This window comes from Lithobates pipiens, unplaced genomic scaffold (genome assembly GCF_037356315.1).
Source record: "Lithobates pipiens isolate NorthernLeopardFrog02 unplaced genomic scaffold, aLitPip1_a1.2 Scaffold_16, whole genome shotgun sequence".
Lineage (NCBI taxonomy): Eukaryota > Metazoa > Chordata > Amphibia > Anura > Ranidae > Lithobates > Lithobates pipiens.
This window is the reverse complement of record NW_027507748.1, coordinates 574,898,172-574,917,842: the sequence shown is the minus strand read 5'-3', so window position 1 is coordinate 574,917,842 and position 19,671 is coordinate 574,898,172. Positions and strand designations below refer to the sequence as shown.

The following is a 19,671-nucleotide window of genomic DNA, read 5'->3' as shown; positions in this document are numbered from 1 at the left end:
CCATAGGAAGGATTCCCCCCCCCATCAACACTAGCAGTGTTGATGGGGGGAAATCAAGCGATTTTCTTTCCTGCAAAAGTGCTGTCTATGGCCGGCCTTAGACTCTGCTTGATTTTAGAATTAGATTGTTCAAGCAGTTTTGATTTCTGTTTATTTTATCTCTCCTAGAACAACCAGGCAAAGGACAGCCCTACAACACCCAAAAGCTGTTGCGATAACAAACATATTCAGAGAGGGTGTATGCAGCTGTATAGGAGCTTAGCGGAGGAATTTGGTATAACATACCCCAAAAATACAGAATAATCCAGTTCATGATGTTGCCAGTATCTGTCAGGCTTCTGGTATCTCTGTACATTACTAATACTACAATCACTAGTGTGCCCAATATGTGAGCTGTCCTAGGAACAGAGAGGGCTACCTGGATGAAGTTCAGCATGCTTAGAGAAGAGAATCTGCCATGAATTTCAAATGTTCGCATGCTTCACCATTTTTGTCAATAATTAGAGGAACACTTGTTAAAAAAACAGGAGTGCCGTCTTCCTTTTTTAGGAAAAAGACACACGCAGTATGTAAACCTGGGAGGCACTGCGACAGTGTAGATGCAGAGGATTTCTCAGCCTGATTGTGTGTCTGTGCAGCCTTATAGCTGCATATTTTAGAATGGTACAAAAACATCTATGGACAAACATTTCTGCCAGGCAGCAGTTCGGCCGAGGAGCTTGGGAGATACAGGTAGATAACAGAAGGGATATCTTCAGAAATAAGCTCATCTGTATTCAGAAATAAGCTCATCTGTAAGTGGCAATCATCGACTTTTTAGCCAAAACGACATACTTGCAACCATCGATGCATGCGTAGGCTCTAGAATGATGACAGGTTGAAGACGAGTTGCCAGAGAATTCGTACCATCATGGCTTTCTATACCTGGCATGTACACAGTGGAATGTGTCAGATGTGGCACTCGATGTATCAGGCTTGGCATGGTCCTCCGTTCCATTTCCTAAAGTGGGAACAGATTATAGTGGGTATTATAAATTATAAACACTTAAGCATTTCTGAAGTGGTAAGTATTCTGTAGTGCTGGCAATTTACACTGGTAAGGCAATTACTAAAATGTTATGGATATGAAGAGAAAGAATATCCATTATATTTAGCCCACGTTCACACCGGTGCGACTTGTCATGCGATTTGACAGTGCTGCACCGATTTGAAAAAGTAGTTCCTGGACTACCTTTGGCAACTTGCATAACCATCTGTGCATGAAGTCATACAGATGTCAGCCAAGTCTCACCCAAAGTTGCACTGACACGCGGCTTTGAAATTGTGTGATTCCAAGTGAAGTTGCATGATTTCAAAGCCGCATTCAGTGTGAACCTAGACTAAAAGGTAAAAAACTTAGTAGGTACCACTGGCCTATAATCAGGTTCACTGCGCTTCCCAATTTGGGGGGCAGTGCAGTATTTCTATGCATGGCTGTTGTCTGCTTACTTGAGGTAGGAGGGGTGGGCAGCATACTCTAACTCCCTGGTGCCCAACCTGCAGCCCTTTGGTATACGATATGTGGCCCTCGGACCTCAGTCTAAAATGGGGTCATTGAATAGGGTAATGGCATTGGTCTCTACTAGCCTCATGTAACATGTTCCTAGTTTTGTATTTTATTCTGCAGCCTTCCCCAGACAAAAATGTATCCTGTCCTTACCTCTGAGGCAGCTCCAGGCAAGGAGGACAAACTTCCATTCTCGGCAGCCAGGCTGTCATTTGGTGAGCTGCAGCCGGACACTGGAGTGCTGCTACTGCTGGGAGAGGAGTCTGTAATGGAAACAGAACAGATTGAAAGCGTCTGCATGATGACGTTACCTTTCTGATAGCAGTGCAATCATAGACCTGCAGTGATTTTTGATGTCCAATTAGCAAATGTTATATATATCTATGCATGTATATAGAGTACAATAATTTCTGTCAGCATGTTCTCTTGACAAGGTGAGGGTTTTCTGGCAGTTAGAAGTCCATATGTTTGCCATTGTCTTTCTGATTCAGGGTCAGAAAAAGCAGAAGCAGAGAGGATGATGAGATTTCTTCATCAGGATGAAGAAATGGCCTGAACGCAACAGTGTCTAACCAGATTAGAAAAGAACCATTCAAAAGAAAAAACACTGGTTAAAAAAAAAGCAAAAAACAAAACACGTAAAGTGGAAGTTGAGCAATAATCTAACTAAAGCGAAAACTACTCTGCCACATTCTAAACTTAATCTATCTAACCCTGTAAAAGCAAAAACCACTATACATACCTTTTCTGAAGCCGATCCGGTCCGATCTCCAGCGGCGGCTACTGTGTAGAGGGAGACAGCCAACAACGACTGTAAAAAGCCTAGAAAGTGACGTTGCCCATAGACTTACTATGGGGCTTCCGTTGTCAGCTGCTTCTCCTGCACCGGTCTACACAGAGAAGCTGCCGCTGACATCTCAGCGTGGGACCAGACCGTAGTGGATTCAGAACAGGTAAGTACAGTGATCTCTTCTTTACAGGGCTAGATAGATTAGGCTTAGAATGTGGCTGCAAGTAGGTTTAGTATTCAAATTTTGGTTGAACTTCCACTTTAATGCACCCATTTTAACAAATCCATTTACTTCTATTGTTATTAGTGGACAGCTGATTCACAGCCCTGTACTATAAGACAATGAAGCTGTCTAATCCCTCTTCTCCACTATATCACTGATGGCATAGATTATATGTGACAAAGTACTATTACACCATGGCAGTTTTTCCTGATTCAGACCGCTGTGACCAATGTGTTAAGAAGGAGAGATGTTACACCTAATCTTCTTCACATGTGTTCTGGAAGTTACTGGTTGGAGACACCATTTAAAAGCATGTTTGTTATCAGAGTTTTTATTTAAAAATTAGTAGGCCTGTTGAACCACAAAAAAGTGCTTTAGAGACTTTTATACACCAGATTGTATCCAGTCTTAAGGTTTAATGCCTCTTTAAAAGGATGCATTAATCAAGGAGACAAACTAGTTGGATATCAGACGGGCTTATCTCATATGTGCCAATAATGCCTGTGATCACAGCAATTAAAAGCCAGACATGTTACCACCTCTGATGTGTCATTCACCCACCCTGTGTTTCTGGGGGTCTTCTTCTAACTGCAGGTGGCGCGCTTTCCTTGCGTGTAAGTGGGTTCTTCCTCCTCTCCCCCGACTTCTTGGGTCTGCAAGGCCACTTCAAGTTTGGCTCAGAGGCTGCAGGGAAATTAAGTGCACAATTCTAAATGTTAAGAGCTCAAAAGCAACTCCGCCAAGTTCTGGCTGGTTTGTTACAAAGAACCAGAACTTGAATGCTGAAGTGATTTCCTGATGTATTATATTAAATCTGGAACATGTATCGAAGTGATCTAAAATAACATGCTATATGGTTCCCAAGCAAGTCAGAAATCAGGAAAAAGACTTAACCTATAATAGGGCTTTATAAAATGTTATTTTATTTATTTTTTACATACAACTTGTTCATGGTCTAAATATGATCTGTTTTCCATATAAATATTAATATTAGACATGGGGTTCCCAGAGTACAGCACCGCAGCTTGCTTTGCCTGATAGAGACCAGGACTCAGCCAGCTAATAAGAGATGAGGCCCAGCTGTTTTGTAAACAATGGACTTTTCCCCTTTTAAAGGCAAAGAGCTGTCATCTAGTGGAGGATCTTGCACCACAAATATGTCTTATTAGGTCTCACCCTTTAACATTTTTTACCATCAAAGCAATGTTAGAGCTGACCTATTATTTCTGTGTAAAAAGTGATCAATTCTTGCTGAGGTAGTTAAAAAATAAAATGAATATACTATTCTATATAGTATTAATATACTAATATACTTTTTTCACTCCTGCCAGTGCAATGACCTAAAATTGGTCTCTTCAGTTTGCTATAGAAAACCCAGCAGTGTAAAGTGATTGGATTGACGGCAAATACTGGCCTTTTTAATTGCGTGATGGATGAATTTTACATCTAGGACCTTTGTGTGAACAGCCCAAGGGCTTGTATACATGGACTTCAGACTAAAGCTGGCCATACACTGTTTAAATTTCAGCCGATTCCTGGTGCCAGGAAAACTTTGAGCAGTGTATGGTCCTGCTGGCACCTTTCTGTTTAACAAAAGTTCATTGTACTATTAACTTTTGTCAAAGAAGCCTCTTGGGAAATTATCAGCTAAACACTTCATCCAATCAAATGTAAGCACTAAGTGGGTCGGCTGTCAGAATACAATAGCCCCATGGGGAGGACTGATCTATCCATGGTGTTAACGTGGATACAGAAATCTATTAAAGCATGTCCAGCCTAAAAATCCAGTCTAATGCAGAAAACCTTCTTGTATATGAGATTAGTCTATGCCCTTGTACACACGGTCGGAGATTCTGACAACCAAATCCGTCTGATTTTGTCTGACGGATCTTGTCCGAAACTGTTGCATACACACAGTCAGACAAAGTTGCCGGAAAATACGATCTTTCAGAACGTGATGACGTTATTTTGTTACGATGGGACTATGTTCAGGCTAGTAGCCAATAGCTTTGATGTAGGAATTTGATCTGAGCATGCGTGGCACTTTGTCCGATCGGAATTCTCTACACATGATCGGAGTATGTCCGATTAGAGCATTTTGGCGGAAAATATTTCCGGCAAGTTGGAAAATTTGGTCCGACGGATATTCCGACAGAAACAGTCCGATGCAGACCACACACGCTCCGATCGGACACATTCCGTTGGAATCTTCGATCGTGTGTACAAGGGCTAAGACTCATTTCAGGACAGTTAAAGTGGATGTAAACCCACTCTCATCCTTTCTAAACTACTGCAATATTAGTTATCTAGAAGGATATACATGCCTCCTGCATGTATACTTATCTCTCAAATGTCTCCCCTCTGCTATGAGACCTGAAAAACTGCAGATTTTGTGGGTGGATCTGTTTTCCAGGGCTCAGTGGGTGGAGTCGTGATGTCAGTAGACTCCCCGCCCACCTCTACACTCCCCTTAACATGCATTTTCTCCTGTGTATTTCTTACACTGAACTTCTGCTATGATCACTAACATTCAGTCAAAACCCAGAAAAGTCCCCACATGACTTCAGCATGCCAAATCATGCTGAGGTGTGGAACAGCCAATCCTGGCAGAGCAGCAGAAGAAAGGAGTGGGAGGGAATTAAAAAATAATGCATGTCTCTTAGGCTAGTGCACGGGATCTGTAAATCACAGCAAGGGGGAGGATTTGACAAAGTTTTTCTCTGTTTGTCAAGATTTATCTCACTGAACAATACAAGAGGATTGTTCAGAGCTGGATTAACTCTTTGTGGCAAGACTGGGCTCAAATGATAGGAAATCTTATACTCTACATTATGACATAAAAAAAAAAAAAAAAAGATCAAATTCAAAATTCATACACTGAGGTCCACACTAGTGAAAAATGCTTTACAAACATGATGCAAAACATGAATGCATAGATATGCACTAGTCTATATTGTCTATATAGCTCTTCCACCTCCATTTTATCATTAGTCAACAGAGCAGATAACAGCTGGAAGAAAGAACTTTACCTGTTCTTCTGAGAGGAAAATGCTCAGAAGGATTACAGTTGCTGGCAGCATCCTGGGGAATGAAATTGTTGGGAAGAGGAGGATGAGGTTCCGGTTCAATCAACTCAGGAGGCCTGAAAATAAATACATCACCGCTTTCCTTACTGATGTTTATATCATATGCTACATTTATGTATTTCTATACTATACTTTACATACTGTGCAATTCCATCAGTCCCTGTCCTCACAAAGATAACAATGTAATAGGGATCACCAGCCAAGTAGGGACAATTTAGACAGGAGTCAATTAACCTACCAGTATGTCCTTAGAGTGGGGGCCACTGTGCTGCTCACACCAGTCAATATATCAATTACTTGATTTCTGTAAATACTTAAATGATTACAGTGATGTATTAACACTACAGCAGAATAGCATAATAGAATGGAAAAGTTAGCAAGAGGGTCTCCTATAAAATAAAGAAACCCCAGCAAACCAGAGAGCGCCGCCGGATTACACAGAACCAGGGACTCCTGTGTACTCCGCGCTCAAAGTCACACACAGTTTTCTGGCCTGGCTCCTAGCATAGACATCACATGTCCCGGCATTAGACCAGTGTTCTGTTTATCATAAGAGCTGGGCCAGGAGGTGGGATTGTGTGTGACTGTGAACGCCGAATACACAGGAGATGCCTGCTCTGTGTAATCCTGTAGTGATCAGGCTGCAATGATGGGCAATGGAGAGCCAGCAGTTGGGCACTGATCGGGCTGCAATGGTGAGGCTGCAGATGGGCACTGAGCAGGCTGCATTGATGAGCAATTGTGAGGCTAGAGATGGGCACTGATCAGGCTGAATTAATGGGCAATGGCAAGGCTGCAGATGGGCACTGATCAGGCCGCAATGATGGGCAATGGCGAGGCAGCAGATGGGCAGTGATCAGGCTGCAATGGCGAGGCTGCAAAGGGGCAGTGATCAGGCTACATCATTGGGCAATGGTGAGGCTGCAGATGGGCACTGATCAGGCTGCAATGGTGAGGCTGCAAAGGGGCATTGATCATGCTGCAGATGGGCACTGATCAGGCTACATTATTGGGCAATGGTGAGGATGCAGATGGGCACTTATCAGGCTGCAATGGTGAGGCTACAAATGGGCACTGATCAGGCTGCAATGGTGAGACTGCAGATGGGCACTGATCAGGCTGAATTAATGGGCACTGGTGAGGCTGCAGATGGGCACTGGTGTGGCTGCATTCATGGGCACTGACCCTTATTTTGCTTCAAAGTTCTTTATTTAAAATTTCAAGTTATGTTCCTGAAACGTCCCTCTTAAAATGAAGGTGCGTGTTATATACTGATAAATACAGGGAATTGATGATTTAAAAAAAAGTCAGCGTGTATTAGGGGACAACATTACCCCCTTCCATCTGGGCTCAGCACAGGATAAAACATGGATGTACTTAGAGAAACCAGTACTGAATTCTCCACATGGAGGAATAACTTGACAGCAATTACGGTTACCTGTAAGGTATGGCTTGGCCGCTGTGATTGTTGGCGCTATTGCGGTCGGGTGCTACTTGCTGCTTGTTCCGAATCATCTCCAACAGTTTCTGCTTCACTGCTGGACTGGCCATGGCACCTAGAACCACAGATAATAAAAGAAGAAAAGAATAGTGACAACCAATTCCAGTGAATGAAGGTCTGTACCTTCATAAACATATTGTCTAAGCATATAGCAAAAGACAATATAGACACTCGTTGACATGTTTTGTTAGTTCAGCAAAGAAAACAGCAATCCTTTGGATGATCAGATTCCATACATGAACACTTTAACGTCTTCCGTCTAATGAAAGTGCACAAGTGTATAGGATCATAAAGCAGAGAAGCTTCCCACACTGTGAATGACCAGGTAAAAGCTGCCAAACACCTTCACCTCCAGTAGAGTTTTATTTAGCTCTGTCTTGGCCATACATTGCATGTAACAAGTTCAGCACAGCTAGTGCTGCATAACTCTGCGTCAACACCCCACATAAGCAGCATAAATAAATAGGAAATAAGCAATAAATCTGCATTACAGCAATGCCAAAAAACCTCCACATAGTTCTGAAACCCCCAGCTGCCTGTGAGATATGGACGTCTACGCTCACAATGAGGTTGTTTCAGCAACCAAGACTTGTGGTTCATAATTGCATACACAGATCTGAGCTGCTTTAAGAGCAAATTTCCATGTGCATGCTCATTGTATCATTAAATCAGGCTACTCTACTCCTCCTGCCTTGCCAGAGATGGACAATGGGGTAAACAGAAATTGATGGCCCAATGCTTAGCTTATAACCTTTTTAGATCACAACTATTGTATCTATCCCCAACTCTACACATAGTAATGAGCAGGAAGAAACGATAAACCGTTTCAAGCAGTAGGTGGCACACTTGCATTGGAAATTTCCAAAGAAACAAGTCCGCTCAGCCTTTCTTATATACATTACATTTGGTGGCAATAAGCACAAAAAAGGCAACTAGGGTGTATATGAAGATTTACCAAATTAACTTTGTCTTAGTCTTTTGATGCCAATAAAAAATTATTTAACACTTAAGCTGCCTTATATTGCAAAACAAACACATAAATGCAAACACTTCAAACTCCTTTAAAGAAGGTTTGATATTTACTATTTGCAGCACCACAAAGTGTCTGGTGATGTATATTTATTGCCATTTTAGGTAGGTGAGAGGCTGGAGTTACAAAGTAATTAGCTTCTAGTTATAATTGAGAACCTCTGCTTGATGTATGCTCTATACCAGTGATTCTCAACCAGGGTTCCGCAAAACCCTAGGGTTCCTCCAGAGGGTGCTAGAGGTTCCTTCAGCATTGGGTCATTTCTGCCTCTCGGATAAGTTCTCACCGACACCATTTATCTTTTCAGCTATCTGTAAGGGAGTGATTCTTCCCAATGATCACAAGTCTAAGGACCATTCCTCTAACTGACCATCACACTAATGTATCACGAGTTGTAATTTCTAATTTTTAGCAGTGGTTCCCTGAGCCTGGTGAACTATTTCAAGGGTTCCTCTGCGTTGAAAAGGTTGAGAAAGGCTGCACTATACGAACAGAAAAAAGGTATGCAGCCCATTACCCAGAATTCTTATGACCTAGGGAACATTAAGAAACTGACTCCTGCTTACCCCAGATATTCCATAAAAGTGTGACTTATAGAAAAGTATTCACAGGCTTTTTTTGTCATATGTTTGGGATATCTGATCCGCACACAAGCACATACTGCAAAAATGACATCCAGTGTGCTAAGACCTATTTTTTTAAATCCATGCACACAAATCAGGTTTCAATTTCCATCAGCGTAAGTTGGATACACAAGGGTTGGCAATGGGCTGAAAACGGTCGGTTTGGCAGGAACCAGCCGACTTTCACAGCTCTTCCTCCCATAACCAGCTTCTGTCAAACAAGCATGTAGGAAAACCAGCATCTAATCAGCTTTCGCAGCCGATGGCTGAGAGCATTGATCACCGTCTTCTGGCAGGGAGGGCAATCCTGTCAAAACACCATAGCTCAGCAGGAAGATCTGTTAGTACAACAAGCTGTAAGTTTTTTTTCCTTTCAGCTGGGTTGAACGAAAAAAAAAAAACTACCCATGTGTACCCAGCATTAAATCCATCAGAACAACGAAGTGTGACTGCTATGCATTTTGAAGGACCCCAATGTTTCCTTACTAAACTACATTAGTTGTAAAACAAAAAAAAGTAAGTGTATGGTAAATTACATTTTAAATTAAAGAAACAAACAAAAATATATAGAAAGGTTCCATACTGCCTTTGTTTTTATCCTTGTTGACCAGATGCCTCAGGCTTTGCTCCTGTCGTCCATGGTCTGTATTCCGACAGTCCACCTGGGAAATGAAGAGTGAGGATCAGCGAAGGAAAACAGTGCGGTCCCCATTACTTCTAATCTACTTGTATCCCCATCAGATTATTAGGTAGCTACAGCTTGGCAATGAAGTGTAGCTGTGTCACTGTACAGGTCTCACTACATAAGTGACAAGTACTCTAGAACACTACTTGGAAAATGTAATACGTAAAAAGGGGAATTTATGCATACACCTTTCATTAACCAACCCAACTCTTACACTGATAAAACAATGCGTGTTGTCATGGCTCAGTAACCTTGTCAGTGCTGTAAAACCTTTGGAATTTAAAAATACTCATGGAAACAAAAAGGAAAAATACCCTTATTTTGGGGTCTATATGGTGCTGCGGAGTGATGGCTGAGAAGAATGCTTGCTGGGCCTGCTTTATGTTCAGCAGCGCGGTGTCCGACTGCTGATTGTGACGCTGGATTAGGTGAAAATCCATAGGGGTAGCTTGCGTCAGCACTGTGCTCGATGGAACGGTCAAGTCCACTGCAAAACAAAAACAGCAAAACATATACGTCAAACACATTTCCAGCGTAAGAATTCATTGATCGGTTAATGCTAATCAATTACTGCTTATGGTAAACTCTGAGTCTGCAACAAATATATTACAGTGTGATTGTACATTCTCCCCAACACCAATAATTAATATAGTACAAGAGCCTGCAGATGTGCATTGAAGTGCTCCCCAAGGCATGGTAACGCACCACTGAGCGCTGAGGTGTGCTCCATCCAGAAGAAAAGGTAAGGTCCAGTTTTCAGTGGGAGCATGGGCACCATTTAATAAAATGGGCTGCCTTAAAACATTGGCGTTAATGTGCATACGGTGACGCACTGCTAAGATGTAAAAGCGGTAGTAAACTCAGGTACTGCAATCCAAAATACATAAAAAGACAAATATTTCTTTGCTATATAAACACACCGCAGTATAAATTTTCCCCTTAGCTTGCTTTTTTTTCTATCATTTCGCTTTCTTTACATCTGCTGTCTCTCTGCCGAATGATGTTCTCTTCTGATTCCATCACATAATGAATATCTGCCCTTTCTCGGCTTTCCTTGCCTGTAACCTTGCGCATGCACATTACAAATTTAGCCAAGCCTCATTATCATTATGGTTACTATGAGAACAGAGCCATTCTTAGCAATGCCGTTGCTGGTGAGAGCCAATGTTTACACCCCCTGTGATGTGTCAAGTCACATGGAGTGTTTCAGGAACTCAAAGGATCAACAATCCGCGATATAGCAAAGTATTGCTGCAAGTGTTGACAACGAGGCATGGCAACAAGTTGTGCGGATTGACAGCATACTTGGTGTGCCGTGACTGGGAGACAAAATGCGCATGCGCTAGTGACGTCACTACAGTACAGATCAGAATGTTAAAGTGAAAAAAAGCCAAATACAATAATCCCCACACGCACGTTCCTGAAAATGGCTATTCAGTGGTAATGGGGGCTCTAATGACCACAGGCTGGGAATCCATAGACAATTTAAGTGAAGAAATGTCACCAGAACACCAAGGATTCCTCAAAAAGGGTCCGAAGCTTTATTTTCATGGTACATATAAGGCAATGTTTCACTTGCCTGGCAAAGGGTGGCTCTGAAATATCATCAGCAGACGGAGGGTTTGAAGAATCCTTGGTCTGCTGGTGACATTTCTTCACTTGTATTGTCTACGGCTCCCAGGCCTGTAGTCATTACAGAAACTATTACCAAATAGCCATTTTCAGGAACGTGCCTGTGGGGAATATTGTTTGAACTTGTTACTCATAAAGGGCCCATTTGTGGAGGCAATGAAGGAGTGATATGTAAGTAAGAGCACACTACTTCACATGGGGGAAACATTTAAATGATGGTTCCACTTTAATGAGCCTATAATGTGTATTGCCAGCTTTTATTCTCCATGTTGTACTGCTCTGCCCCCAGGGACACCCATGTACACATGTCCTATAAGGGCCCGTGTTCAAGAAAGCAACACTATGGTGTGGTAGAATTAAAATTTATAAATATCATGCACAGCTGGGTTTAAAATTAGGGACAGTAGACTTGTGCTTATAGGTGACAAAGGCAAAGAGACGGATTTTTCCTGTATAATTATCAGATGCATATTTGGTTTCCTGAGCATTAGAAGCAATATATCTCACACAAACTTGCTCACACATTGTAAAATGTATACAAGCCAAACCATAGATGGTTTGAATCTTGGTCGGTTAAGCAAGGAATGGCCGAGATTCAAACCATCTATGGGCAGGCTGATTCTACTCAAGTCGATCCATCAACTAGGGTAGAGTGCAATTATTGCCAGAGGCTACAGCTGCTAGTAATAATCATTCTGTTCAATGACTCCCCACACCCAACCGACTGTGTTGATGGGGGAAATTGAGCGATTTTATTTCCTGCAACCCGTGGTGGAAGGAAAGTAAATCACAATCTATGGCCTGCCTAAGCCAGATGAGCACCAGTAAAACAAGATGTTGTGTGCCTAGATGGGAAGGTCCAAATGGAGTCCGTTCCACCCGGTACTTGTACATACGAGGATTTCTGCCTTATGAGGCCTGATAGCATGAGAATAGCATTCTTACAACTGTATGAGCCCTTACGTTGGCATCCAGATATGTCACCAGGGCAGCTACAAGTATTTTAAACTAGTACTAGGAAATGGTTCAGTTGAAGTTCACATGTTTACTGGCAGTACAACAATCAGACACAGTGAAGAAAGGAAGATAAGTTTACATTTAAAAAGTTAGGAACTTTCCAGGCCAACTTTCTTCAGTCACCCCACTGCTGTTCTGCGACATTCTTTTCTTGTGAAATTCGAGGTACAGATAAGGAAATTTGCATGCTGCACCAAGTTCTCAAATATGAATCAATGGGACTTTCCTCTCTAAATATTGCTGAATATCCAGTAATTACAAATTAAAAAATGACAATAACTACAAACCCACTATACCAAATCAGTGAGTTGTGTAAAAGGTTCAACCAGATTTCCCCCACTCACCATTAGCAGCTGTTACCATTACTCATAACATGGACCTCTGACCCAACACTGTACACAGAGCAGCTCATTTTTGGTGGGTACGTCTTTATTTATACCAGAGAGGAAATTTATGATGACTGCATTTTTGTACCTTACAACTTTTGATATCAACTCTCCCCTTTAAGTATTCTGAATTATTGTGAACAGTCCAGTTTTAAAGTGAACCAAGCTTCAGATATATTTTTTATGTTAGGCTTCATGATGACAAAGAACACTTAAAATGGCATTTAAATGTCTAAACGCACATAAATGATAGACGCATCTAGCATTTGAGCATTCCAATGACCAGAGTAAATTAATATTCCAGCCACTGAAATGCATTAACGTTCACCGCGCTGGACGTGCCTAAACGCATGTGCAATACATGGCTTTTAGCACATTTTTAAGCAGCATTTTCCTGCTAAGGTTTCTGGCATTCAGAAGGGCTTTTACAGGCACAGTGCCTATATGTGTCGGGATGAGTGCATTCCCGTGCACGAGTGATGTCATACTGCACCAACCAATCAAGATGGTTGAAAACTGGCACCCAGAAGAAGCCAGGGAGACAATGCCAGTGGCAGTGAGGGACCTCGCGAGTGTTGAAATAGAGGCAAGTATTTTTGACTTTAGTTCTGCATTAAAGGAAGTTGAAAAATAAGGGTCCTTTTACACGGGTGCACGCCACTTTCAATCTGCTTGCTTAGCAAGGGCATCTGTCCACTGAGCAGGCGGACCACAGGTCCATGTCTGCTCCAATTATACAGAGCAGACACAGCCCACTGTTCTCTGTGGGGCAGTCAGATTTAAAATGGACCACCTGTCCATTTACACCCAACTGCCATCCAATTTGATCTACTGGACAGAAGGCAAACAGATCCCCATCCATCTGTTTGTAGAGGATCGGATGCAGGTGGGTGTATGCGGACACGTCCGTTTACCCCCAACCACTCCATAGAGGAGAATGGAGGGTCCAATCAGGTCCACCTGAAAAACAGACAGGAGGACCCAATCGGGAAGGTTAGTGTGAAAGGGGCCTAACAGACTTATTGGCTGAGCCACCAGGTGAAAACAAAGAAAGAAAATGCCTAGGAAAAAAATAAAAATAAAAAAAAAGCTGCCACCACACCTGTAAGAAACTGTAACCTGCAATAGAATAAAATCTTGTTTTTGGGTTTACCCACTTGCCTACTGGGCACTTTTATCCCTTTCCTGCCCAGGCAAACTTTCAGCGCTGTCGCACTTTAAATGACAACTGCGTGCATGGTCATGCAACACTGTACCCATTTGAAACTTTTAGAATTTTTTTCACACAAATAGAGATTCCTTTGGTGGTATTTTGCTAAAAAAAAAAAAGAAAAAAGACCAAAAATTTTGAAAAAAATAAATTGTTTTGTTATAAAATTTTGCAAATAGGTAAATTTTCTCCTTCATTGATGTGCGCTGATAGGCTGCACTTATGAGGAGCCACTGGTGGGCACTGATGGGTGTCGCTGATTGGCAGCACTGGTGGGCACTGTTGGGACTGCACTGATAATCATGAAACTAATAATGCCCTGATTATCAGTGTAGATGTCCCTTTCACACAAGCCGGTTATCGGCTCTCCTCTCCAAAGGAATGCTGATAACCGGCTTGTGTATACATTGTGATCAGCTGTGATTGGACACATGATCACGTGGCAAAGAGCCGCTGTGAATGGCCCTTTACCCCAATCTGTGATCAGCTGTGTCCTAAGCACACAGCGATCACAGAGCGCACCTCAGCAAGTATGTGGCGGACACGATCACGGGAGGACGTCATAGGTAGAGGTCGACCGATATGGGTTTTTCTCTGGCCGATGCCGATGCCGATATTTAGAAATCATGGCGGCCGATAGCCGATATATGATGCCGATTTTTTTTGGGCCGATATGTTAGGCCGATTTTATTTTATTTATTTATTTTTTTCCTTTTTTATTTTATTTTTTAATCCCCCTTGATCTAACACACCTTTCCCACTGGGGCGTTTTTCAGGCGCTTTTGGGCTAAAAATAGCGCCTGTAAAATGGCTCCCCTGCAGTCTGTGTGAAACTTTCACACTGAGGCGATGCGCTGGCAGGATCTTAAAAAAAAAGTCCTGCAAGCAGCACGTTTGGAGTGGTGTATACCGCTCCTCCACCACTCCTGCCCATTGATATGAATGGGCACCACTGCTGAAGCGCATGCAATGCGATTTGGCAGCAGTGCTTCATGGGCGCATTTAACCTCTTCCTTGGCCGCTAGCTGGGTTATATGTGCCCCACTAGCAGCCAAATAGCACCGCTAAAATGATGGTAAAGAGCCGCTAAAACTTGCGTTTTACCATCAACGCCTGCCCGCTCCACTGTGAAAGCAGCCTTCATAAGTGATACAGAAAATTTCTTACATTTAAACATTTATTAAACAAAACAAACCTCCAATCAGTTTACTTGTATGTATGATTTAGATCAAAAAAAAAAAAACCTATATATTAAATAAAAACAGGTAGTCAAAACTTTTGTACGAAAAAAAAAAAATGGGCTAACTTTACTGTTTTTATTTTATTTTTATTTTTTAAATAGTGTATTTTTTTCCAAAAAAAAAATGCATTTGAAAGACCTCTGTGCAAATGCCGTGTGACATAAAATATTGCAACAACCGCTATTTTATTCCCTAGGATCTCTGCTAAAAAAACTATATATAATTTTTGGGGGGGTCTAAGTGATTTTCTGGCAGAAAATACAGGATTTTTACTTGTAAGCAACAAGTGTCAGAAAAGATTTAGTCTTTAAATGGTTAAACTGAGAACTTCTACACACAGAGATGACTTCATTCATTCAAGTGTAAACATTGTATCATTCTGTTCTTTTCTTGGCAGTCTGCCCAGAGAGGAGGAAAGGGTTTATATGACGACACGGGCAACTTACACTGACTGAAATGACTTCTGTAATAGAAAAGTCCCGCTGTAGTTCTAAATCGGCTTTTTATCAGCTCAAATCGGGCGATGCCGATTATTTAAAAAACGGCAAATATCGGCCGATATATCGGCCGGCCGATATATCGGTCGACCTCTAGTCATAGGACACCCTTCCAGACCTGGCCGGCCACACTGTAGCCGTCATTCGGCTATAGTGCAGTCAGCAAGTGGTTAATACAGCTTTAAAGTTTAGGCCCCTTTGACATGCGGCGATGGATGAAAAATGCACATCAATGCATCATGGGAAAACAAATTTAAATGGACGATCATCCATTTACAACCGTTTTTTTGGATCAAAGCCCTATTTTTCTTCTGTTAAAAAAAACGGATCGTACAAACAGTCCATTTTTGCATGAAAAAATGGCTCTGGGGTTCAAGTGGTTAAAGCGGGAGTCCCCTGGGAGTTCCGCCGTTTTTTTTTTAAAGCCAGCAGCTACAAATACTGCAGCTGCTGACTTTTAAAATAAGGACACTTACCCGCCCAGCGCGCCCGCGATGTCGGCACCCGAAGCCGATCTCTCGATCGTCTCTCGGGTGCTGCCGCCGCCATCTTGGGTATGGGAATCAGGAAGTGGAGCCTTTCGGCTTCATTTCCCGGTTCCCTACTGCGCATGCGCGAGTCGCGCTGCGCAATAAGGATGGACCCGCTGCCTCTGGGATCTGTGTGTTTCCCAGCAGGCAGCGGGAGACTTTCGGAAAGGGGTGTAAATCTACGCCCCTTTCCGCAGAGAGCTATCCCGGAAGTGGGTGCAGATACCTGTACTGTACAGGTACCTGCACCCCCCTCTCCCCTGAAAGGTGCCAATTGTGGCACCGGAGGTGGGGAGGATTCCAATGAGCGAAGGTCCACTTTAGGGTGGACCTCCGCTTTAAGGACTCTAGCTGGTGGTTGAAAAAGGGTGACTGAACTGATGAAATAAACAGTGCGCATGTGTGAAAGGGGCCTTATGGTTCGAAGACAAAGGATTTCAATAGATTTGCTAGTATGACATTAACCCTTCCTTGACAACTGCATCTGCAACACATTCATTTGGATTGTGCTGCAGATATGACGGTCCTCCACATGTTACAAAGAGATAAAAAACTCTCCCGGTTAGCTGAACTCTAAAAGTGGAGCCGTCAGTTGGTTACGCGGCACGATTCCATGTGTGTGTGCAGTTTCTCAAATGAAATGACTAACAAACTTTGAAAAAGATACTTCGATTGGAGATATTATGTGTCCTGACATTTGAGATACATCTGTTCACATTTATGCATTTTCATATTGTCAGCAAATAGCCGCTTTCATTTCTCCAGTGAGAACCAAAATGTTGGTGCGTTAAAAAGGAAATGACAATCTAAAAATAAAGCGAGGTGAAGTACTTTTAAATATCCTGTTTTCTTCATTGCAAGGGGGTGCAGAGTGTATCTGGAGAAGTTAAGGGTGACATAGGAATTTCAGGATGGCGCAACACATGGGATTGATCATAGGTCTATTTTTAGAGGAACTGCCGTCTTAGAGGAGATATTTACTGTAATGTGGAGCAATATAAATATGTCATCATCAATTACTGCTCTTCCGAAATTCCTTTAACAATTTATTTTTTTACATTTTAAAGTAAAACATTTAGAACTTCTGCCAGCTTTTTTAATTGCCATCTGTTACTCTTGTGGGGAGAGTTTCCCCTGATTGCTGTCAATGTGACACGAGGACAAGAAATTAAAGGGACGGGAGAGAAGTGTCACAGGGATATAAACATGCAGAGAGCAATAGAAAAAAAAAAAAAAAAACAAGAAATAGCCAGCATGTAGCAGTTATTGAGATTCACATAAAATAAAAAAAAGAAGAAAAAAGACCTATGGTATCCACTAATACGGTGTAACCATAAGCCGAGCACCCCAGCATTGGGCATATGGGTATGGTGCTGGATGGACGGATGGGATGGTTTACTAGCAAAAAAAATAAAATAAAAAATAAAATCGGACAGTTTCTAAACATTCATTGTCTACTAAAAAGACACCCGTGCTCATGCATGGGAGTGACATCATCGTGACTCCAGCCGATTACATCACCGTAGCCACGAAACTGGAAGTAACTCCGGTGGAAGATGTCTGCGCTGTACTCGAGGGCCGAAGCCGATCCAGGCCATCGTCCTAATGTAAGTATTTCATAATGAGCTAGTATGGGATGCATAACAACTCATTATGCCTTTTTCTTGCAGGGTTTTTTTTCGAGGTTTACAACCTCTTTAAGAAAGTCAATGGATGTTTTTTCCAAGAATGAGTGGCGTAGGGCACACAACTGCCCACCCTGCAATGTGTTATTGTGTTATTATCTAGGACTTGCTGTGAAACTCAACTGGTGTGTAACAGTGGTGTGTAGATAAGTAATCCATGTGTTCCCTCTTCACAATCAAACAAGTTGAAAAATCTCCATTTGCAATAGCAAAGTGCCTTGGCTTGCAAAAAAGTGGACTGTTTATGGCTACCTTCCACTAAAAGAACACACAATTTAGCGATCAGCAGATATTATTACAATTATTATACAGGATTTATATAGCACAAACAGTTTGCACAGCGCTTTACAACATCAGGGCAGACAGTTAAATGACAATGCAATAGGAATCAGAGGGCCATGCTCGTTAGAGCTTACAATCTAAGCCCCTGTACACACGGTCAGAGATTCTGCCAACCAAATCCGTCAGATTTTGTCCGATGGATTGTGTCCGAAACTGTTGCATACACACGGTCGGACTAATTTGCCAAAAAAACTGATCTTTCAGAACGTGATGACGTAATTTAGTTACGATGGGACTACATTCAGGCTAGTAGCCAATAGCTTTGATGTAGGAATTTGATCTGAGCATGCGTGGCACTTGGTCCGATCAAAATTCGCTACACATGATCGGAGTATGTCCGATCGAACCAGTTGGTCGGGAAATATTTCCAACATGTTGGAAAATTGGGTCCGACGGATATTCGGACGGAATCAGTCCGATGCATATCACACACAGTCGGATTATCCAACGACACGGTCCGATAGGACACATTCCGATGGATTCTCCGACCGTGTGTACAAGGGCTAAGAGGGAAGATCAAGAAATACAAAAGTTATTCACTGTGGGGGATGAGCTGATGGAGAAAAAAAAACAGTTGTTAGGTGAGGGCAGGTTAGACCTCTCTGAAGAGAAGGGTTTTCAGGGATCGTCTAAAAGTGGACAGACTAGGAGACAGCCATAGTGGGGTAGGGAGCTCCATACGATGGGAGAGGCTCGGGAGAAGTCCTGGAGGCAAGCATGGGAGGAGGGGACGAGAGAGCTTGAGAGCAGGAGGTCTTGGGGGGAATGAAGAGAATAATTTGGTTGGTATTCTGAGACTAGGGTAGTGATGTAGCTGGGGGCTTGTTGTGGATGGCTTTGTAAGTTATTGTTTGTATTTTGAATTTAATTACCGTATATACTCGAGTATAAGCCGAGATTTTCAGCCTCTTTTTTGAGGCTGAAAGTGCCCCCCTCGGCTTATACTCGAGTCATCGCTGTCTGCCTGCTCGATCAGCGTGTCGAGCAGACAGACAGCGGCCATTCTATAATTCAAAAGCCGCGCCTCCGGCTCCGCCTTCGCCTGTGATAGGCGGAACACTGAATTTCCCAGCAGCCTGTGTTCCGCCTATCACCGACATCGTCTCATCCTCGTACTACGGACGAGGATGAGACGATGTCCGTGATAGGCGGAACACAGGCTGCTGGGAAATTGTGTTCCGCCTATCACAGACAGGGAGGCGCGGCATTTGAACAGGGGAATGGGCGCCGACGAAGAGCGGTGATCCTGGGACGGGACCGGACGGAGGCTCGGCTCAGGACGGGACGGGACCGGACGAAGTCTCGGGACGGGACGGGACCGGACGGAGGCTCGGGACGGGACCGGACGGAGGCTCGGGACGGGACGGGACCGGACGGAGGCTCGGGACAGGACGGGACCGGACGGAGGCTCGGGACCGGCGGAGGCTCAGGACACAGGTAGGCTGGACACACAAGGCCACACACACACACACACACACACACACACACACACACACACGGATGGATGGATGGATGGACACACACACAGGGATGGATGGATGGATGGACACACACACACACAGGGATGGATGGATGGATGGACACACACACAGGGATGGATGGATGGATGGATGGACACACACACACAGGGATGGATGGACACACACA

The 19,671-nt window shown here is 43.0% G+C and overlaps 1 protein-coding gene across 10 annotated transcripts in view; it reads right to left on the bottom strand.

Moving 5' to 3' along the window:
* The window catches only part of HDAC7 (histone deacetylase 7), a 462,267-nt gene that overhangs the window by 53,839 nt on the left and 388,757 nt on the right, over window positions 1-19,671 (bottom strand). For 8 of the 10 annotated variants that reach the window (XM_077483760.1, XM_077483757.1, XM_077483762.1 and 5 more), the window contains 7 exons: window positions 9,799-9,971; window positions 9,383-9,461; window positions 7,084-7,201; window positions 5,589-5,701; window positions 3,121-3,243; window positions 1,700-1,809; window positions 835-1,000 (listed from right to left, as the gene is read on the bottom strand). In XM_077483760.1, the coding sequence (XP_077339886.1) occupies window positions 835-1,000; window positions 1,700-1,809; window positions 3,121-3,243; window positions 5,589-5,701; window positions 7,084-7,201; window positions 9,383-9,461; window positions 9,799-9,924 (835 nt within the window). In that variant the 5' untranslated portion in view covers window positions 9,925-9,971. The remainder of the gene's footprint in view (window positions 1-834; window positions 1,001-1,699; window positions 1,810-3,120; window positions 3,244-5,588; window positions 5,702-7,083; window positions 7,202-9,382; window positions 9,462-9,798; window positions 9,972-19,671) is intronic. The other 2 variants (XM_077483756.1, XM_077483759.1) reach the window with 2 other exon arrangements.